General features: G+C 30.6%; 1 protein-coding gene across 1 annotated transcript in view; it reads left to right on the forward strand.

Annotated features, from left to right (window-relative positions):
- LOC119606118 (tyrosine-protein phosphatase Lar-like) overlaps positions 1 to 21,142 on the forward strand; it is a gene marked incomplete at its 3' end in the record, with an annotated part of 253,895 nt that extends 232,753 nt beyond the window's left edge. The window contains exons 6-10 of the mRNA XM_037959503.1: positions 18,445 to 18,681; positions 18,751 to 18,897; positions 18,970 to 19,103; positions 20,161 to 20,302; positions 21,119 to 21,142. Coding sequence (XP_037815431.1) covers positions 18,445 to 18,681; positions 18,751 to 18,897; positions 18,970 to 19,103; positions 20,161 to 20,302; positions 21,119 to 21,142 — 684 coding nt within the window. The remainder of the gene's footprint in view (positions 1 to 18,444; positions 18,682 to 18,750; positions 18,898 to 18,969; positions 19,104 to 20,160; positions 20,303 to 21,118) is intronic.
- Between the last annotated feature and the right edge of the window lie 2,528 nt (positions 21,143 to 23,670).

The raw sequence follows: 23,670 nt of genomic DNA on the forward strand, positions 1-23,670 counted from the left end.
CCAAAAGTATGCCATATATTATGAGTTTTTTCATTCAAGAGTTTGTAAAGGTATAGCGAACTGTAGAAAATTATACGCATTTTTTATTTCAGTTCTAGTTAAATTCTAGTTCAACCCTTAAAAACCCTAAAAGTATGCTTTAATTTCTCTTTTAACTTTTAGTTAAAATCTGTTCAAATACAAAACAATGTCAAATCTTCAATAAAACCTCAAAATAGCAACCTTGACGTTTATTTTGTTTTATAAAAAACGCTTTTAAGTGTGTAAATATTATGCACCAAAAACATTTGGAAAACCCAACAAAAATGTTAATTAATATTTTCATATTTCGTTTAATATTTGCATTTTTATTTTAATTACCAACTTTCGTTTACTTAAAACAACATTTAAACGCCATAATAAACCTCTGACAAAAACCACAAGAGCATATTTAAGAGCCAGGATTTTACAAAAATAAATAAAATAAAAAAATATTAAAACATTTGCAGCAGAAAAAAACAAACTTAACAAAAATACAAAACCGCAAGACAATATGGTTAACAAAAGCAAAATGAACGGAAGAGTCTAACAAACAAGCCAAAAACAAAGTCAACATTATAAATGTATAAAATTTTTTTGTTCTATAAAAGAATAACGAAAAAAAATGAACACACACCATAAAATATACCAAGACAAAAGTGAAAAGACAAAGAATAAACAACAAATGCAGCAAAAAAAAAAAAAAAAAACTAAACAATACACACAATAAAACAATAAACTAAATCATGATGGTCCTTCTGCAGATGATGAAGTTTTTGACGGCTACCACTCTAAAAACTACTAAAACCATGACTATGATGATGATTATAATGATGACAATGAAGAACTACTAAACATGCTGGTGTGTAAAAAAAAATACAAAAAAGTATGCTAACATTGTTTACCCCTAAGACTCTAAAACTACTGCTGCGACTACTATATATGTAACTACAACTCACGAAGAGTAACTAACACACTGGTGCTACCTCTTGTTGTACACTGCACTTCCGTTGCGCAGTCATTTTAATTTTTTTCCACTTTCCTTTTAACTTCCGTTTTTTATTTGTATTTTTTACACATACAAAGAAAAACAAAAACGAAAATAATAGCAATAAAAACAAAAGGCAGACATGAACAATACAACAACAGTAAATGCATTTATTTGTGGTAGACCTTTCTTATGTGTTGCACACTAGCCCACTCAAATACGATCTTTAAAAACAGAGATGGAAAATGCAGATGAATTGTGGGTTTATAAACTGAATGGATTCAGAATTCAAATCTGTACTAGAACTGAACTAGAACTGAACTAGAACTGAACTAGAACTGAACTAGAACTGAACTAGAACTGAACTAGAACTGAACTAGAACTGAACTAGAACTGAACTAGAACTGAACTAGAACTGAACTAGAACTGAACTAGAACTGAACTAGAACTGAACTAGAACTGAACTAGAACTGAACTAGAACTGAACTAGAACTGAACTAGAACTGAACTAGAACTGAACTAGAACTGAACTAGAACTGAACTAGAACTGAACTAGAACTGAACTAGAACTGAACTAGAACTGAACTAGAACTGAACTAGAACTGAACTAGAACTGAACTAGAACTGAACTAGAACTGAACTAGAACTGAACTAGAACTGAACTAGAACTGAACTAGAACTGAACTAGAACTGAACTAGAACTGAACTAGAACTGAACTAGAACTGAACTAGAACTGAACTAGAACTGAACTAAAACTGAACTAGAACTGAACTAGAACTGAACTAGAACTGAAGTAGAACTGAACTAGATTAGTATTTACATTCCTGATAAAGAACCTTTACGCGACCAAACAATTTTTCTCATTTTCTTGCCGATAGTAAGATTAATGTTGTTAGTATTCTTCTGGTTTTTCTTCCTTTAGTTTTATTTACGTATAGTGTTATTGTTTTATAATAAGAAACTGTAAATTGCTGTTGTAAACGTCTCTCATACTCCACTCATACTCAATCACTTGCTTTCTGCAAACAAACTCATACTCTGAAGAATGAATATGCACACACGTACGAGAGAGTATACTTGAGTGTGTAAATTATTTGAGAAAAACACTATTGTGTGGCCATGTTTTCTTTCATGATTAAAAAGCGCCTGTATATATGCAACACAAGTACAACGACGTGAAAACAAAACTTTACAACAATTATTAATGCAATTATACATTAATGTAAGTGGAAAGGGTAAGAACCACAGACAGCAGAAGGCTTAAGATTTTTTTTTGCTGTAAATGTGTTAAAGAAAACAAGTAAAATAATTATAAGAAAACTTTTAAAAAAGAAATTGTTTGTACAAGTAGTTCGGTAAGACGTTTGTGGTTGGCATAAGTAAAAGTAACAGAAAGTGGGTATAAAACAAAAGGTCAATAAAGAACAACAAAATAAGAAGTATATACGAAATTTCAATTAAGGAAACAAAGTTTTAAAATTTGTATGATAAATGCGATTGAAAATGTTAAGCAAATTTTAAAAATTAAAATATATTAACAACAAATTTAACGATTAAAGTCGTAAAACTTTTAAATCATTTATCTTGAAATTAAATTCAATATTTTTATATTTATTCTGTTATAAAATCATGAGCTCAGATTTAATTTAAATTAACTTTATTATGCTTTTATTCAAAATGGATTAACACTAGCATTAATTTCTTGCTATTTAAACTCCTGCTAAGCTTAAAAATCCTTTTAATGCTACAAATCATATTAAAAACACTATTCATTGCCTCATAAGTATGCTTTAAATGTACGCTATTTAAACTCCTGTTATTATACTATGAATTTTTTCGTTCTATTTGATGATTTGCTTTTTTTTATTTCTTTCATGAATTTTGAACCAAAAAAAAATCTGTTCAACTGCCACATTTTGTCTGACAGTAGACAACACAGTTTTGTTTTTGTTTAATAGTTTTCTTGCATTTTACTTTCTGCTACGTTTAACACTTGTCTGTTGATAGAGATGAGAAAGAAAACAGCAATTGCTAGAAAATAATAAAAATGTACCAAAAAAACAAAAAAAAAAAAAAAACAATAGTGAAAAACTGTCATCATAAAACTAAGAAAAGTGACAATTATTTGTGACAAAAAAAATGCTAAAGAAAAAAGAATATTTATAAAATCTATAGTATATAAACAGGCGTTAAGAGCTCATCATTTAAAGAGTTTTAAGTTTTATCATTATTTTACTGCCATGTTGTTAAAAACTTTAGAGAAATCAAAAATGGATGAAAATGGCAAATATTTGAAATAAAAGGATTGAGAGGGTAAAATAAAAAAAAAAATAAATATGATTTTAAAGCTTAAATAGGAAAAGTTATATGATTCTCAGTTCAAGTAAAGTTTTTGTTTAGCTCAGTTCTACTTCAGTTTTAGTTCTGTTCTAGTTTTGTTCTAGTTTAGTTCTAGTTTTGTTCTAGTTTTGCTCTAGTTTTGTTCTAGTTTTGTTCTAGTTTTGTTCTAGTTTTGTTCTAGTTTTGTTCTTGTTTTGTTCTAGTTTTGTTCTAGTTTTGTTCTAGTTCTGTTCTAGTACTGTTCTAGTTCTGTTCTAGTTCTGTTTTAGTTCTGTTCTAGTTCTGTTCTAGTTCTGTTCTAGTTCTGTTCTAGTTCTCTTCTAGTTCTGTTCTAGTTCTATTCTAGTTCTGTTCTAGTTCTGTTCTAGTTTTGTTCTAGTTTAGTTCTAGTTTTGTTCTAGTTTTGCTCTAGTTTTGTTCTAGTTTTGTTCTAGTTTTGTTCTTGTTTTGTTCTTGTTTTGTTCTAGTTCTGTTCTAGTACTGTTCTAGTTCTGTTCTACTTCTGTTTTAGTTCTGTTCTAGTTCTGTTCTAGTTCTGTTCTAGTTCTGTTCTAGTTCTGTTCTAGTTCTGTTCTAGTTCTGTTCTAGTACTCTTCTAGTTCTATTCTAGTTCTGTTCTAGTTGTGTTCTAGTTGTGTTCTAGTTATGTTCTAGTTGTGTTCTAGTTGTGTTCTAGTTTTGTTCTAGTTCTGTTCAAGTTCTGTTCAAGTTCTAGTTCTGTTCTAGTTCTGTTCTAGTTCTGTTCTAGTTCTGTTCTAGTTCTGTTCTAGTTCTGTTCTAGTTCTGTTCTAGTTCTGTTCTAGTTCTGTTCTAGTTCTGTTCTAGTTCTGTTCTAGTTCTGTTCTAGTTCTGTTCTAGTTCTGTTCTAGTTCTGTTCTAGTTCTGTTCTAGTTCTGTTCTAGTTCTGTTCTAGTTTGTTCTAGTTCTGTTCAAGTTCTGTTCAAGTTCTAGTTCTGTTCTAGTTCTGTTCTAGTTCTGTTCTAGTTCTGTCTAGTTCTGTTCTAGTTCTGTTCTAGTTCTGTTCTAGTTCTGTTCTAGTTCTGTTCTAGTTCTGCTAGTTCTGTTCTAGTTCTGTTCTAGTTCTGTTCTAGTTCTGTTCTAGTTCTGTTCTAGTTCTGTTCTAGTTCTGTTCTAGTTCTGTTCTAGTTCTGTTCTAGTTCTGTTCTAGTTCTGTTCTAGTTCTGTTAGTTCTGTTCTAGTTCTGTTCTAGTTCTGTTCTAGTTCTGTTCTAGTTCTGTTCTAGTTCTGTTCTAGTTCCTGTTCTAGTTCTAGTTCTTTCTAGTTCTGTTCTAGTTCTGTTCTAGTTCTGTTCTAGTTCTGTTCTAGTTCTGTTCTAGTTCTGTTCTAGTTCTGTTCTAGTTCTGTTCTAGTTCTGTTCTAGTTCTGTTCTAGTTCTGTTCTAGTTCTGTTCTAGTTCTGTTCTAGTTCTGTTCTAGTTCTGTTCTGTTCTAGTTCTGTTCTAGTTCTGTTCTAGTTCTGTTCTAGTTCTGTTCTAGTTCTGTTCTAGTTCTGTTCTAGTTCTGTTCTAGTTCTGTTCTAGTTCTGTTCTAGTTCTGTTCTAGTTCTGTTCTAGTTCTGTTCTAGTTCTGTTCTAGTTCTGTTCTAGTTCTGTTCTAGTTCTGTTCTAGTTCTGTTCTAGTTCTGTTCTAGTTCTGTTCTAGTTCTGTTCTAGTTCTGTTCTAGTTCTGTTCTAGTTCTGTGTTCTAGTTCTGTTCTAGTTCTGTTCTAGTTCTGTTCTAGTTCTGTTCTAGTTCTGTTCTAGTTCTGTTCTAGTTCTGTTCTAGTTCTGTTCTAGTTCTGTTCTAGTTCTGTTCTAGTTCTGTTCTAGTTCTGTTCTAGTTCTGTTCTAGTTCTGTTCTAGTTCTGTTCTGTTCTAGTTCTGTTCTAGTTCTGTTCTAGTTCTGTTCTAGTTCTGTTCTAGTTCTGTTCTAGTTCTGTTCTAGTTCTGTTCTAGTTCTGTTCTAGTTCTGTTCTAGTTCTGTTCTAGTTCTGTTCTAGTTCTGTTCTAGTTCTGTTCTAGTTCTGTTCTAGTTCTGTTCTAGTTCTGTTCTAGTTCTGTTCTAGTTCTGTTCTAGTTCTGTTCTAGTTCTGTTCTAGTTCTGTTCTAGTTCTGTTCTAGTTCTGTTCTAGTTCTGTTCTAGTTCTGTTCTAGTTCTGTTCTAGTTCTGTTCTAGTTCTGTTCTAGTTCTGTTCTAGTTCTGTTCTAGTTCTGTTCTAGTTCTGTTCTAGTTCTGTTCTAGTTCTGTTCTAGTTCTGTTCTAGTTCTGTTCTAGTTCTGTTCTAGTTCTTTCTAGTTCTGTTCTAGTTCTGTTCTAGTTCTGTTCTAGTTCTGTTCTAGTTCTGTTCTAGTTCTGTTCTAGTTCTGTTCTAGTTCTGTTCCTAGTTCTGTTCTAGTTCTGTTCTAGTTCTGTTCTAGTTCTGTTCTAGTTCTGTTCTAGTTCTGTTCTAGTTCTGTTCTAGTTCTGTTCTAGTTCTGTTCTAGTTCTGTTCTGTTCTAGTCTGTTCTAGTTCTGTTCTAGTTCTGTTTCTAGTCTGTGCTATCTGCTCTAGTTCTGTTCTGTTCTGTTCTAGTCTGTTCTATTTCTGTTCTAGTTCTGTTCTAGTTCTGTTCCAGTTCTGTTTCTAGTTCTGGTCTTAGTTCATTCTAACCTATGTGTCTGGTTCTTTTTTTGTTCTGCTCTAAGAGTTGTGTTAGCTAAGCTCTGCCTAGTTTAGTTCAGGAAGCGTTTTTTTATCATTAAATATTTGTGATAAATTTCTTTAAATCTATTTTGTTGGATTACTTTCTCTTTGTTTTGCGCCTCCAGAAAGTAGGTTTTAATTTAATTACATTTATTGTTTTTTTAAACAAACCTTTTAACCAAGTAAACACTGATTAAATTTATGGTTAACATAAATAGTCCGTTTTTTTTTCGTTCTTTTATATAGTATTTCAATATTTACTTACAATTCTTTACACTTTTCAACAGAACCTGCAATATTTTAATGTGCATTGAATACCATTTAGACAATTAAAATTCCAATTTACAACAGAAACCTTGAACAGCTTCAAGCCAAAAGCACACAAAAAACTGTATTAAACTGTCTATCCAGCTTTTCATGCATACATCCGTCCTTTTGTCTGCCTGACGTCAAGTATGTCTGTCTAGCAGTCTCTCTATTGCAATTGAGTTTTATTTTTTGGAAAACGTTTTTCTTGTCCCAATGAGTTTTTAATTTTTTCTTTTACATTTTTCGTGTAATTTTTTGGCTAAAATCCAGATTTTTCTTATTCCTTAATGATCATTTTAACATGTCATATTTTTCATTTTCTCTCCATATTTTTTGTTGCTGCTGGAAACGGATTCAAGCTTAATTTAATTTTATGCATATTATAAGGTCCTTAAACGGAAATTATTATTTAATTTTTATATCCGCCAAAAAAAAAAAACAAGTCAAAAAAGTGACATGCACAATTTGCCTCTTTTCCAACAACATACAACCAGCCTTGAGCTTGGTATACTTGCACCTGCACGTACTTTTTATATATGTACATACGTGTGTATATATAAACGAAGTAAAATTTGTCAAGATTAATTTAACGTCATATATCAAAAATATAAATTTTATAAGGCCAACCCAAAAACAAAACAAAAAAAAACATATGAAAAACGTTTCTTAAACTTTATGTTGACTCTATAAATGTATGTATGTTGTTTCAGCAAGTAGATTTTAAACATACATATATTTTTAGTTCAAAATATCCATTATAAATTTATATTAGTTTTTCTTTTTAACATCCTTTTTAACACTCATGTGAGTACAAGTTCAACATGTTCTCACATGTAGCATACATACATGTTATCATGTATGTTTGCCATAAATTTATTGTTATAACTACAAATACTCATACATTAACACTCATACATTTTTGGAAGGTAGGTTGTTCGGTTAATAAAGAAAGGCCTTCTATAGTTGGGCCTCTAAATATACTTCACCATTCCTTTTCGAAAATAACAAGGATTTTCTACGTGAGTCTTTTTATAAGGCTCTACATGAAAAATCATCTATCAGAAAATCATATCAGAACTTTCACTACAATTACAAACCATCTCCTTTAAGCCATTTGCCTCAGACATCATATTTGCAATACTTATTCCGCTAGGGCCCTTTTCCGCTTCCACCTGTATCCTTTATATGTATAAATATATCTATATCTGTCTTTTTTTTTGTAAATCCCCATATACAATATATTTTTTTGGTTGTTTCTGTTTCGCTTTTTTGCGGTTTAGTTGCCATTATTAATAAACTGTTTTTATTATAATGGTTTGAAATATTGTTATTGTGCGTTGCCATGAAAGGTGTGGTTTATATTTTAAATTAATAGGAAATATATTTTATTTATATTCCACATAAACACTCATGCACACGCACATACACAAAGACAAAAAAATATTTCTGCTACGCATATAAATATACTATATATTTTTAGATATTTGTAACAAAAATCAACAAATGTGTAACAGCAACAACAGGCGTTTATTTTGGCAACTTTGTTGTGGTTAAAATTATATGAAATATATTAAATAAATGCAAAAAAACGTGGTAGAAAATCAGCAATAACTACGTAGTAATTTCCAATTAAAATTGTAAAACAAAAATAAAAATGCCACCTAAAAGTATACCTCAAAATATGTGGTTATATGTATTATAATGGGGATTGTTCAAACGAAATTGTTTAACTAGAATAAAAAATATGAATAAAAAAATATGTAGAATAAAAGCTTTAAAAAGTGATTTAGTTTATTAAGGACTCCTAAAAGTATGCTTTAGAATTTATAATTATGCTCAGCATCATTCTTCTAGAAAGCGGGGTACTTTTCTTTTGTTCTAGTTCAGTTCTGGTTCAGTTCTACTTTAGTTCTAGTTCAGTTCTAGTTCAGTTCTAGTTCAGTTCTAGTTCAGTTCTAGTTCAGTTCAGTTCTAGTTCATTTCTAGTTCAGTTCTAGTTCAGTTCTAGTTCAGTTCTAGTTCAGTTCTAGTTCAGTTCTAGTTCAGTTCTAGTACAGTTCTAGTTTAGTTCTAGTTCAGTTCTAGTTCAGTTCTAGTTCAGTACTAGTTCAGTTCTAGTTCAGTTCTAGTTCAGTTCCAGTTAAGTTCTAATTAAGTTCTAGTTCAGTTCTAGTTCAGTTCTAGTTCAGTTCTAGTTCAGTTCTAGTTCAGTTCTAGTTCAGTTCTAGTTCAGTTCTAGTTCAGTTCTAGTTCAATTCTAGTTCAGTTCTAGTGCAGTTCTAGTTCAGTTCTAGTTCAGTTCTAGTGCAGTTCTAGTTCAGTTCTAGTTCAGTTTAGTAATAAGAAACTTTGTACAAACCTTTTGAAATCAAAAATAAATAAATATAATAATAAAAAAAAAGTTCTAGTTCAGTTCTTGTTCAGTTCTAGTTCAGTTTCTAGTTCAGTTCTAGTTCAGTTCTAGTTCAGTTCTAGTTCAGTTCTAGATTCAGTTCTAGTTCAGTTCTAGTTCAGTTCTAGTTCAGTTCTAGTTCAGTTCTAGTTCAGTTCTAGTTCAGTTCTAGTTCAGTTCTAGTTCAGTTCTAGTTCAGTTCTAGTTCAGTTCTAGTTCAGTTCTAGTTCAGTTCTAGTTCAGTTCTATTTCAGTTCTATTTCAGTTCTAGTTCAGTTCTAGTTCAGTCTAGTTCAGTTCTAGTTCAGTTCTAGTTCATTTCTAGTTCAGTTCTAGTTCAGTTCTAGTTCAGTTCTAGTTCAGTTCTAGTTCAGTTCTAGTTCAGTTCTAGTTCAGTTCTAGTTCAGTTCTAGTTCAGTTCTAGTTCAGCAGTTCTAGTTCAGTTCTAGTTCAGTTCTAGTTCAGTTCTAGTTCAGTTCTAGTTCAGTTCTAGTTCAGTCTAGTTCAGTTCTAGTCAGTTCGTTCAGTTCTAGTTCAGTTCTAGTTCAGTTCTAGTTCAGTTTAGTTCAGTTCTAGTTCAGTTCTAGTTCAGTTCTAGTTCAGTTCTAGTTCAGTTCTAGTTCAGTTCTAGTTCAGTTCTAGTTCAGTTCTAGTTCAGTTCTAGTTCAGTTCTAGTTCAGTTCTAGTTCAGTTCTAGTTCAGTTCTAGTTCAGTTCTAGTTCAGTTCTAGTTCAGTTCTAGTTCAGTTCTAGTTCAGTTCTAGTTCAGTTCTAGTTCAGTTCTAGTTCAGTTCTAGTTCAGTTCTAGTTCAGTTCTAGTTCAGTTCTAGTTCAGTTCTAGTTCAGTTCTAGTTCAGTTCTAGTTCAGTTCTAGTTCAGTTCTAGTTCAGTTCTAGTTCAGTTCTAGTTCAGTTCTAGTTCAGTTCTAGTTCAGTTCTAGTTCAGTTCTAGTTCAGTTCTAGTTCAGTTCTAGTTCAGTTCTAGTTCAGTTCTAGTTCAGTTCTAGTTCAGTTCTAGTTCAGTCTAGTTCAGTTCTAGTTCAGTTCTAGTTCAGTTCTAGTTTCAGTTCTAGTTCAGTTCTAGTTCAGTTTCTAGTTCAGTTCTAGTTCAGTTCTAGTTCAGTTCTAGTTCATCTGTTCAGTTCTAGTTCAGTTCTAGTTCAGTTCTAGTTCAGTTCTAGTTCGTTCTAGTTCAGTTCTAGTTCAGTTCTAGTTCAGTTCTAGTTCAGTTCTAGTTCAGTTCTAGTTCAGTTCTAGTTCAGTTCTAGTTCAGTTCTAGTTCAGTTCTAGTTCAGTTCTAGTTCAGTTCTAGTTCAGTTCTAGTTCAGTTCTAGTTCAGTTCTAGTTCAGTAGTTAGTCTAGTTCAGTTCTAGTTCAGTTCTAGTTCAGTTCTAGTTCAGTTCTAGTTCAGTTCTAGTTCAGTTCTAGTTCAGTTCTAGTTCAGTTCTAGTTCAGTTCTAGTTCAGTTCTAGTTCAGTTCTAGTTCAGTTCTAGTTCAGTTCTAGTTCAGTTCTGTTCAGTCTAGTTCAGTTCTAGTTCAGTTCTAGTTCATTCTAGTTCAGTTCTATTCAGTTCTTTTTCGGTTCTGGTTTACTTTTTGTTTCAATTCCAAGACCCACATTATTTAACAGACTTAAATTTTCATAAATATAAAAACATCAAAATAAAAGATTGCTTAATTATAGTCTACATTTAGGGTTATGGGAGTTATTCGACCTGCTTTTTATGTTCTCCAGACCTAAGCGTAGGAACATAAGTTTTAATAACTCTCTCACTTTATATCAATTAATAAAATATGGAGTTCGTGTTTAAAATATTTCAAACTACTGAGACAAACAGAAATGGGCAACACTCACACTAGTGAAGCTGCGAAAAAGTTAATGGAAAAAATTGCGTTAAAAATGATAAAAAGTTGCTGATTTCGTTATATTTTCCCAAATGTAGATATAATAACAACATAAACTAGAGAAACATTATATCTATTTCCACTCATATCTCATTTTTAAATTTACCCATAACTGCTTTCAAAACAAGCCCTTCTCTTTTACTACTTTTCTCGCTATTCGGGTTGGCCATTTAAAGCAAATCTACTAAACTACACACAAAGAATGTTTAAAAAAGCATAATAATTTATTTAAAGCCGGTTAAAAACTAACTCTCACATTTCGCCATAAATACACAAAAAGTAAAACATTTAAAAGGTAAGAGTCTGTAAGGCAGTTTGTTAATACTCCAAGCTATAAAACTAAACTATAAAGCAAGATGTAACCCTATAATAAGAATACGCCCCTATTATCAATAGCATTATTGTCACTTTCATTATAACCACCATCATCATCATCGTAATACTTAGCTAAATCATTGTTAAAAAAGTAAAGTTATCAATGTGATTACCATTATCATCATCATCCATATTACTAGCACTTTTCTGAAGTAAAGCCAGCAGCAGTTTTACCATTGCCACCACTATTTCAATCACAACCAACACCATCATCTTCATCATCTCCACCACCACTATCATTATCATCAAAAACCACTGTCACTTTGTTACAACATCAATAACACCAACATCAACATTCTGATGTTTAGAAACATCACAAACACACATAGAGTGTAGTACATCACTACAAGTTTTTATAATAAACAAAAGTCCTTTTTCTTATAAAGGTCCTCAGTCAGTTCCCTGCGTCTCCTTTTGTTGCTAAAATTTTAGTATTCAGTTTGATGAAACATATCTTCAAGGCAAGTAAAAAAGCCTTTATACTAGTTAAACCTGTTTTAATGAGAATCTGTATGTGAGTAGGATTTAAAGGTTTTATACAGAAAACTACTGAGACAAATTTCAAGGGAATCTATAAGATGTTCTCTTTTCGACTTTGAAAATTTTTTCAGAGAACTAGAACTGAACCAAAACTAAACTGGAACTGAACTGGAAATGAACCGAACTAGAACTGAACTAGAACTGAACTAGAACTGAACTAGAACTGAACTAGAACTGAACTAGAACTGAACTAGAACTGAACTAGAACTGAACTAGAACTGAACTAGAACTGAACTAGAACTGAACTAGAACTGAACTAGAACTGAACTAGAACTGAACTAGAACTGAACTAGAACTGAACTAGAACTGAACTAGAACTGAACTAGAACTGAACTAGAACTGAACTAGAACTGAACTAGAACTGAACTAGAACTGAACTAGAACTGAACTAGAACTGAACTAGAACTGAACTAGAACTGAACTAGAACTGAACTAGAACTGAACTAGAACTGAACTAGAACTGAACTAGAACTGAACTAGAACTGAACTAGAACTGAACTAGAACTGAACTAGAACTGAACTAGAACTGAACTAGAACTGAACTAGAACTGAACTAGAACTGAACTAGAACTGAACTAGAACTGAACTAGAACTGAACTAGAACTGAACAAGAACTGAACTAGAACTGAACTAGAACTGAACTAGAACTGAACTAGAACTGAACTAGAACTGACTAGAACTGAACTAGAACCTGAACTGAACTAGAACTGAACTGAACTAGAACTGAACTGAACTGAACTAGAACTGAACTGAACTAGAACTGAACTAGAACTGAACTAGAACTGAACTAGAACTGAACTAGAACTGAACTAGAACTGAACTAGAACTGAACTAGAACTGAACTGAATTAGAATTGAACTAGAATTGAACTGGAACTGAAAAGAACGAGAATCGAACTAGAAACTGAACTAGAACTGAACTAGAACCGAACTATAACTGAACTAGAACTGAACTAGAACTGAACTAGAACTGAACTAGAACTGAACTAGAACTGAACTAGAACTGAACTAGAACTGAACTAGAACTGAACTAGAGGTGAACTAGAATCGAACTACATCTGAACTAAAACGAGAAACTCTTAATAAGATGGTGTGGTTGTAGGTGTATTTATGTGTTGCCGAGATATAAAATTGCTTGAAGGACTTACGTTTATGTGCAAGTGTGAGTGTATATTTAGACTGCCAACATGTGTTTAAAGGTTGTTTTAACATTAAAAAGGAGCCCAGCTTTTACGTTTTATATAGTAGAGAGAAAGGAAATGACCAGCATTACTTTATATATATTTAATATGGTAGTACATTTATTTATGTGTATTTTATTTTTTGCTAACACTTTCAAAGTATGTGCCCAATAAAAATTGCAAGATTAGTCAAATATCTTGCAAGTACCAGACAAATTTTTAATACGATTATCTAATCATTGCGTTAGTCATGTACTTTTTTCGTGCATAAAATTTCATTCGTGGTTACACTTTCCCAACAGCACCAGGCAAACACCAGCCTGTTTGTCTGTCACTTAGTCATGTAACTAATCTTTTTTTGGTGTTTTTGTATTTTGCTGTTAATAAAATCTAATAAAAAGTGTTTTCTATATAAAGTTTTTGTTTTCGTTTTTTGGGTTAACAGTTTTGTAGCTTTAATTGTTTGACAAATGAGTGTGGTTATTAAAACCCTGGCTAATAACAACTAAATGAGAATGGTTGACAATAAGCTGTTGGCAAAATACACAAAAAAAAAAGAAAGAGATAAACAATAGAGCATAAATTTAATAGACTTGTAACAGATGGTGTTAATGTTTAATAGCAGTGCTTAATCATTAAAAATCAATAAAAAGAAGAAGTGAAGTAAGTAAATATAGTAAAGGGAGAATGAAAAACTCATGGCTCATCAATATAAAGCCTTGAGGTAGGCAACAGTAAGTGTAAAAGGAGGACTTGAGGAAGTTTTTTCTTTGATAGAGTAGTCTCAAAAATGACATCTGTTTGCTGGAAGAGAAACCATTAAAAAACAAAAATAAAGCCTTAAATTAGGCAACAATAAATCAATAAATACATTTTTGAGATCTTTGTAAGATTTAATTATTCAAAATCAATCAAAAATGAAGCTATTTTCTAGTCAAGAGACACAAAAATTCTAAAATAGACCAACGACTGAAAGTAGGCAACAGTCTTTTAAAGGGCGCTATATGCTTCTTTTGAAATTAAACTTCAGATACAAGACCTAAAACCAACAAAAAACAGAACTTTAGTTAAGTAGAAGTGTGCCCCCATTAGATTAGCTGTTAGTGTTCTTGCTTGTCTGTCTAGAGGTCGGGTTTGATTTCCACCAGAGATTCTGGTAAAGAAACGCACAACAGACCCGATAGTAGTTAAAAGGAGCCCTAAATCCAGCAACAATATTTAATGAAAAGACTATTTAAAAAATTTAACAGGATATCTGCGAAAAATGCTGAAAAATGAAAATCAAACTTTCTATTGCCTACTTCTAGTATACAAATAACAATTTAACATATAAATGTTCTGTTGATTAGCAATTTAATATGCATGAAGTAGCAATTTCATTGTATGTCGAAACAATAGTTTAAAAATTAATCAAATAAAAATAAAATTTTATTTTATTTCATTTTTTCAATTAGTTTTTTTTTTTTTCTTTTGCAACAACTATCACGAAATGTATCAACATTCAAAACTAGATTTTTTAAGTGCCAATAAATATTTTGCTAAAATTTGTTTGTGATTTTTCACAAAATGGTTTAAATAATAAAAAAAGAAGAAAAAAACATTAAAACCCATCATATTCATATTATGACATAAAAATACAATACTAAAAATGAGTATTAAATAACTATTTGCAAAACCAGAATCAAATTTTCAAAAACTAACAGAAAATAAAAACGCGAGCGCTAACATTAACACAAACAGCAACAGTACTAGTAGCTGCAGCAGAAAAGAAAACAACAAGAAAACTATCAACAATATTTTTATTATTCATAGATATTTATTTTTATATGTATAAACATTTCATTGTTGTTTTGTTGCCAGTGCAACAAACATACAAAAACACACACACAAAAAAATGTTTATGTACAGCCTAAAAGTATGCAGCATTGTATTATAAACGTTATTCTCTAAACTATGCTATATATTTTGTTATGTTTTGTGTTGTATGCTTCACAAAACGTAACACTTTATTGTCTATTGGCATTGTATTTATAACCATTTTATTTAACACTTTTAAATCATTTTAATGGCATTTTATTCAGTTGATAGTGGATGTCCTTCTACTTTATCTATTTATGTATTGGTTGATTGTGACACGTTTCTAACATGTCTGAAAAAGTGTTAGCAACATAATGGATGATACTATAAAACATCACACAAAATCATTTTTATATAAAATTTTTTGCCATAAACATCATCAATTGAAAATCAATACAGTAGTTGAAGAAACATTTATCTGTTTAAGGTTTAAATAAATTCAATTCAGACTAATAATTTCACTAATATACCACTATACTACTCTCAAATGTCATAACAGTTAGTTAGTTTTGCTATCCACTGTTTAAATATTAAATGCTTCTATCAAAATACATTAAATAAGGTAGTGTTGGTAAAATCGTTAGGATTACTTTGTGTTGCATGTCCAAGCATTTTGTTGCTGTTTAATTTTATTTTCATGCATCTATCAATAAATATGCTACAAAAATTGTTCTGACCATTGATGTGTTAAGTTTTTAGTTGTATAAAATACAACAACAACAAAAAACATTATAGAAAAACCTTCGCTTTTGATTGTTGTTTATTTGCAATTGTTTTTTCAATTTTGTTTTCTATGTTGTTATGTTTTTCACCATTTTACTGTTGTTTTAACCTATTTTTAGGCGTTGTTGTTCTTGCACATAGAAATTTGTTTTTATTACGTTTGTTTTTTATGGTCTAAATCATGGTGATTTCAAATATTTAAATCTATTGGTTTGAATTTTCGTTGATGCTTTTTAAATATTCAAGACCAAAAAATCGCAGTGGCAGTTGGAAAAAAAGATAACGAATTTTTTATCCATGCAAAATTACAGCATATTTTTGATTGCTTAAATCAAAATTATTTAAAACTTAAATAGAATCAAACTAGAATTGAATTGAGAATGAACTGGAACTAAACTGGAAAAGATCTATAACAGAACTACAACAGAACTAGAACAGAACTAGAACAGAACTAGAACAGAACTAGAACAGAACTAGAACAGAACTAGAACAGAACTAGAACAGAACTAGAACAGAACTAGAACAGAACTAGAACAGAACTAGAACAGAACTAGAACAGAACTAGAACAGAACTAGAACAGAACTAGAACAGAACTAGAACAGAACTAGAACAGAACTAGAACAGAACTAGAACAGAACTAGAACAGAACTAGAACAGAACTAGAACAGAACTAGAACAGAACTAGAACAAAACTAGAACAGAACTAGAACAGAACTAGAACAGAACTAAAACAGAACTAAACAGAACTAGAACAGAACTAGAACAGAACTAAAACAGAACTAGAACAGAACTAGAACAGAACTAGAACAGAACTAGAACAGAACTAGAACAGAACTAGAACAGAACTAGAACAGAACTAGAACAGAACAGAACAGAACAGAACAGAACAGAACTAGAACTAGAACTAGAACAGAACTAGAACAGAACTAGAACAGAACTAGAACAGAACTAGAACAGAACTAGAACAGAACTAGAACAGAACAGAACTAGAACAGAACTAGAACAGAACTAGAACAGAACTAGAACAGAACTAGAACAGAACTAGAACAGAACTAGAACAGAACAGAACAGAACTAGAACAGAACTAGAACAGAACAGAACTAGAACAGAACAGAACTAGAACAGAACAGAACTAGAACAGAACTAGAACAGAACTAGAACAGAACTAGAACAGAACTAGAACAGAACTAGAACAGAACTAGAACAGAACTAGAACAGAACTAGAACAGAACTAGAACAGAACTAGAACAGAACTAGAACAGAACTAGAACAGAACTAGAACAGAACTAGAACAGAACAGAACTAGAACAGAACTAGAACAGAACTAGAACAGAACTAGAACAGAACTAGAACAGAACTAGAACAGAACTAGAACAGAACTAGAACTAGAACAGAACTAGAACAGAACTAGAACAGAACTAGAACAGAACTAGAACAGAACTAGAACAGAACTAGAACAGAACTAGAAAAACTAGAACAGAACTAGAACAGAACTAGAACAGAACTAGAACAGAACTAGAACAGAAACTAGAACAGAACTAGAACAGAACTAGAACAGAACTAGAACAGAACTAGAACAGAACTAGAACAGAACTAGAACAGAACTAGAACAGAACTAGAACAGAACTAGAACAGAACTAGAACAGAACTAGAACAGAACTAGAACAGAACTAGAACAGAACTAGAACAGAACTAGAACAGAACTAGAACAGAACTAGAACAGAACTAGAACAGAACTAGAACAGAACTAGAACAGAACTAGAACAGAACTAGAACAGAACTAGAACAGAACTAGAACAACTAGAACAGAACTAGAACAGAACTAGAACAGAACTAGAACAGAACTAGAACAGAACTAGAACAGAACTAGAACAGAACTAGAACAGAACTAGAACAGAACTAGAACAGAACTAGAACAGAACTAGAGCAGAACTAGAACAGAACTAGTACAGAACTAGAATTGAACTAAATCTAAACTAAAAAGAAACTAAAATATCTCCAAAGTAATAAATTACCAATTTTATAACATGTTTTTGAGTAAGTGTTTTTTAGCTCTAATCTTTGTAATATATTTTTAATAATTTTAAAAATATGAACATTAAGAATTTTCAAAAACCTGAAAGGTCAACAACGTGTTTATAAAATATGTGATCTTATATTAATAGCAATTAAACTTTTTGATTTATTACCATTTCTTACCTAAAAGTATGCCCCAAATTGTATTAAAAATATCTGTTTTAAATCAACCTAAAAGTATGCTGGTAAAATAAAATATATGTTATATTTTAATGTAAAATATTAATAATATTTTACAACAAAAACTTACGCATACCTACAGAAAAAGACATTTGCTTTACTTTCATTTTTGTTGTACTCTCTTTTTATTTTATGTATATATGTATGTACGTATATTTTGTTGGTCACATATTTTTGTCATAAATTTTCATATACAGAGTCCAGTCCCTTATCCATTACTTGTCTGGTTTATGGCAGTAGCCAATATATATTGACCACATTTTATGTTTCAAAAACAAGAAACAATTTATATAAATATGTTTTTTTCTCTGTAACATTTACCACAAAACAGACTAGGTTTGTAATAAAAAATATTGTTGATAAAATATAAAAATATTGATTTTTTTGTTAAATTGCAGAAAGCAAAATTTTTATGTTTTAATTTTATAAAAAAAAAAAATTTTACTTAAAATAAACTTTAGTTTTTATAAAAAAAATAAACTGGTTTAAATAAACATGTCATAAACAATATTTTAATATCAATTTAACACAAACATAAATATAAACATTTATTAACAATGATAAAGATTATAAACAATTTGACAGAGCGATAGTATATAATTTTCCCTCATATACATATGTATGTACCTGCCATGAAAGCTTTTAGTAGAGTATGGAGCAAGCTTTTTACCATATAAAAGTCTGTGACATGTATAATGTCAACAATATCATCAACTTATGATGAGTTTATAAAAGTTTTTTTTTTTTTTGTATTTATTATTAAATAAACAAAAATATTAAAAATATAAGTTATAATACCATTTATATGTATTTGTTTAAGAGTATGAGAAGGAATATACATTTTAATATAAACTTTTTTTATTATTATTATTTTCTAGGTGGCCTACAAATTGAAAACAGTCGAGAAGAGGATCAGGGTAAATATGAATGTGTGGCTGAGAATTCTGTGGGTACTGAACATTCCAAGGCTACTAACTTATATGTTAAGGTGCGTAGAGTACCACCCACCTTTTCACGACCCCCAGAGCCCATTAATGAAGTGATGTTAGGATCAAATCTTAATCTCTCTTGTATAGCAGTGGGTTCACCCATGCCACATGTTAAATGGATGAATGGTAATTGAACACATTTCTATAATTTTTATACAAATAAATATATTTACCCCAATATTATTATGCCAACAGGCGCTCAAGATTTAACACCTGAAAATAATATACCAATTGGCCGTAACATTATTGAATTGACTAATATACAGCAAAGCGCCAATTATACTTGTATAGCAGCCTCTTCATTGGGTCAAATTGAAGCCACAGCCGTGGTTAAAGTTCAATGTAAGTAATGGCTACCTTTTAAATGTCTTATAATATGATTTATTTTTACTACGTTTTCTATTTAATTTATAGCTTTACCTACCGCACCCACAGATGTACAAATTTCTGAAGTTACAGCCACCTCTGTACGTTTGGAGTGGTCTTATAAAGGCCCCGAAGACTTACAGTATTATGTGATACAATATAAACCTAAAAATGCTAATCAGGTAAGTAATAAAATAAAAGCTTTATTTATTATAGCATGGAAAGCTTTATTAGTACCTATATTTATTAAAAAAAAGCTTTTATCATAATATAGAAAAAGCTTAAAAGTTTTCAAGAAAATGTTGTTTTAAAACATCTTTAATTGAAACTTTTTCTTACAGCAAGTCAAAAGTTTAGAAGTTTATTTGAACTTACAAATCATCAAAAAGCTCATTGAAAACTCTCTAAAGTCTCAAAGTTAAAGGAGTTGTTATTTTCTTAAAAAGCGTTTCTAAAGTTTACTAAAGCTTTTGTTTGAACTTACAAATCTTCAAATTTCAGAAAAAAGCTTTAAGTACTCATCAAAGCTCTCTAAAGTCTCAAAGTTAAAGGAGTTGCTATTTTCTTAAAAAGCGTTTCTAAAGTTTACTAAAGCTTTTATTTGAACTTACAAATCTTCAAATGTCAGAAAAAAGCTTTAAATACTCATTAAAAAGCTCATTGAAAGCTCTTTAAAGTCTCAAAGTTAAAGGAGTTTTTTTTTTTTTTAAACGTTTCTAAAGTTTACTAAAGCTTTGTAACAATTTATAAAATGGAACTAATAACTTGCTTACAAATTTGGTTTTTGTAAGTTATTTGAAAGCTTTTTATGTTTTTTGAATATGTTTTTATTATTTTTATCTAAAGGTCCAACTCTAAAGCTCCTCTGTGTGTGCAAAAATTGTATTGATATGTTGCTAAAGCTTTCAATGTCTCTTATGTTTTTGTAAATTAAAGGCTCTTATGCACTTTACTAAGCTTTTACAATTTTTTTTTACAATTTTGTAAAAGCTTTCAAATGTTATAAGCTTTTAAACTTCATAGGAATGTGACAAACTTTATATTTGGTGTAAGTTAATTGAAAGCACAAAGCTTTTATATACTTTATTAAAGCTTTTAAAATTTTGTAAAAGCCTTATGAGCTTTTAAACTTCAGCATGATCTTAAAGTACGAAAAAGTTGATTTATCATTAAAGTTGTTTAATGTTAAACTTAAGCTTTTAGATAATAAACTAATTAAACTAATTTTTAAATTTTAAGGCTTTTAGCGAGATTAGCGGTATTATAACCATGTTTTATGTGGTACGAGCATTAAGTCCTTATACTGAATACGAATTTTATGTGATAGCTGTAAATAATATAGGAAGAGGACCACCATCGATACCAGCGACTTGTACCACTGGTGAGACAAGTAAGTAAAAAACTAAATGTAAACATTAATAACAATATATAAATATCAAGAATTCAAAAGAAATTAAAGCTTCTCAAAATGTATTTGTCAAAAGCTTTTAGACAACTTTGTTTTATAATTAAAGTTTTGAAAAAAGTTGATTTCTGTTAAAGGCCTTAAACGGCAGAAACTTTATTTTTAAAAGCTTTTGATATAAAGCTTTAAAGCTCCTTAAAAGCTCTTAAGCTTGTCATGATAAAAAAGCATTTTAAAATAGTACATTTGAAACAAACTAAGTTTTTAAAACTTTATATAGAATAATATATTTTAAAATTAAGCTTTTCAAAGCTTTTCACAAACATTTAAAGTTATCAAAATATAAAACTTTCAAAAAATTTTCAAAGCTTTTGTGTTTTCGAAAAAGTTGTAAAGATTAAGAGGAGCTTTTTTAAAATACTTGTATTTTAAATGTAAAAGCTCATTTATTTAAGGCTTTTTATAAGCTTTTAACCATATAATAAAGCTAACATTAATATTTTCTTCATTTCTTGTCTCTTTACATGCTTCAAAAAGGATTTTTTTCATATATATTTTTTTGTTCAAAATCAGTTTTAGTTTTGCAATTTTCAGTTCCCTAAAACAGCTTTAAAGCTGCAGGTTTATTTGTTTTAGTTTACCGTTTAAACCTTTAAAAGTAGTAATTTTAATTTCTTTTCAACTCTACTCAAAAAAACCATATTCTTGTTCTCTTTTTCTACTTTGAAAAACTATTCATTTTTATAATGCTTACTCAAACACAATTGGATATTTTCTACAACATACATTTAGGCGATTTTACATATGGTGGAGCAAGTAAGTATTTCTTTTTTACTCTTTTTACCATAATTTCTTTAACCAAACGAAAGATGAGAGCAAAAATTGTAAAATTTTTGCTCATTGTGCTGTTTTTTTTTTTTTTTTTATTATATTTAACTACCTGTCATTAAGTTAAATATACACTTTTTGTAAAAAGCTTTATATGTTCGTGTCAGTGTCTGTATGGTATATTTGGCATCATAAAAAATGTTTCAGAATATCAATGCCGAAGAAATAGAGGCAATAAATGAATGGGTTATTGCAATTTAAACATAAAAATAGCAACTGAATTTAAAAGCTGAAAAAAAATATGGATACTGAACCAAAAAGGAATAATAATAAAAGTGAAGCAAAGAATACGATTATGTGTGCAATTGCATATTAACAATTGTGTAAAGTAGATGTGTGTGTGTATGGAACCAATACACGTAGTTTGTATGTGTAAGAACACATTTGCTGTGAGAATAAGTTGGCATGCGAAGTACGTCTGAAAAGCATATTGTCCATTGACCATAATTCTACTTGACTTTTGGATTTATTGTACAGCCCTCGTATAAAGTGAAGAAAATTTTATAGAATGAATAAGTTTTTTGTATAAAGATTTCTAATGGTATATAAATACTTTAGGTTCATTACACCCTACTGTAGCCATAAAAAAGAATACAAACAGAACTGAACTGAACTAGAAAATAACCAAAACTCAATTCGAACAAAACTAGTTACGAAATTTCTTGTGTTCAGGAACCGATAGCCAAAACCGTATATATGCAATAAGTCACACAAATTTCGTTACGATCCCCACTTAAACTTTCCTTTATTTAATAAATTTTTGTTGTATATTTTTATTATTATTTTTTAAGTATTTTATACATGTATGTATGGTATGATATGACCAAAGAAGATTATCGTATTAAAATTGCAGCTGGTGATACTTTTACTGGTGTACGTCTGTCCTCTTGTCTACGAATACAATTGCAATTGTAACTCCATATGAGTGCTGTCTGCATCTGACTGGAGTTTCATTATGTAAAGCGCATTTTATTCTAGTTATATTTGGTCAATCAATAAATTTATTTAAATGATAGGGTATTGTTTTCAAAATAAAGTTATAAAATTTAATAGTTACTGAGAAATAAAGAACCAAACAATGGATGTTAAAATAAGCATTAGTAATATGTAGGGAAAATAAGTAAGAAGCTAAAAGAAAAGATTGTTGGGCAAGAGATATAAATTATTAAATTAGTTCCAGTTCAGCTCTAACTCAGTTCTAGTTCAGTTCTAGTTCAGTTCTAGTTCAGTTCTAGTTCAGTTCTAGTTCAGTTCTAGTTCAGTTCTAGTTCAGTTCTAGTTCAGTTCTAGTTCAGTTCTAGTTCAGTTCTTGTTCAGTTCTAGTTCAGTTCTAGTTCAGTTCTAGTTCAGTTCTAGTTCAGTTCTAGTTCAGTTCTAGTTCAGTTCTAGTTCAGTTCTAGTTCAGTTCTAGTTCAGTTCTAGTTCAGTTCTAGTTCAGTTCTAGTTCAGTTCTAGTTCAGTTCTAGTTCAGTTCTAGTTCAGTTCTAGTTCAGTTCTAGTTCAGTTCTAGTTCAGTTCTAGTTCAGTTCTAGTTCAGTTCTAGTTCAGTTCTAGTTCAGTTCTAGTTCAGTTCTAGTTCAGTTCTAGTTCAGTTCTAGTTCAGTTCTAGTTCAGTTCTAGTTCAGTTCTAGTTCAGTTCTAGTTCAGTTCTAGTTCAGTTCTAGTTCAGTTCTAGTTCAGTTCTAGTTCAGTTCTAGTTCAGTTCTAGTTCAGTTCTAGTTCAGTTCTAGTTCAGTTCTAGTTCAGTTCTAGTTCAGTTCTAGTTCAGTTCTAGTTCAGTTCTAGTTCAGTTCTAGTTCAGTTCTAGTTCAGTTCTAGTTCAGTTCTAGTTCAGTTCTAGTTCAGTTCTAGTTCAGTTCTAGTTCAGTTCTAGTTCAGTTCTAGTTCAGTTCTAGTTCAGTTCTAGTTCAGTTCTAGTTCAGTTCTAGTTCAGTTCTAGTTCAGTTCTAGTTCAGTTCTAGTTCAGTTCTAGTTCAGTTCTAGTTCAGTTCTAGTTCAGTTCTAGTTCAGTTCTAGTTCAGTTCTAGTTCAGTTCTAGTTCAGTTCTAGTTCAGTTCTAGTTCAGTTCTAGTTCAGTTCTAGTTCAGTTCTAGTTCAGTTCTAGTTCAGTTCTAGTTCAGTTCTAGTTCAGTTCTAGTTCAGTTCTAGTTCAGTTCTAGTTCAGTTCTAGTTCAGTTCTAGTTCAGTTCTAGTTCAGTTCTAGTTCAGTTCTAGTTCAGTTCTAGTTCAGTTCTAGTTCAGTTCTAGTTCAGTTCTAGTTCAGTTCTAGTTCAGTTCTAGTTCAGTTCTAGTTCAGTTCTAGTTCTTCTAGTTCAGTTCTAGTTCAGTTCTAGTTCAGTTCTACTTCAGTTCTAGTTCAGTTCTAGTTCAGTTCTAGTTCAGTTCTAGTTCAGTCCCTTATCAGTTCTACTTCATTTCTACTGCAGTTCTAGTTTATCACTTCAAGTTCACAAAGT

Source organism: Lucilia sericata, unplaced genomic scaffold (genome assembly GCF_015586225.1).
Source record: "Lucilia sericata isolate MDLA Ls3-8-SP2 unplaced genomic scaffold, ASM1558622v1 Contig000552F_arrow, whole genome shotgun sequence".
Taxonomy (NCBI): domain Eukaryota; kingdom Metazoa; phylum Arthropoda; class Insecta; order Diptera; family Calliphoridae; genus Lucilia; species Lucilia sericata.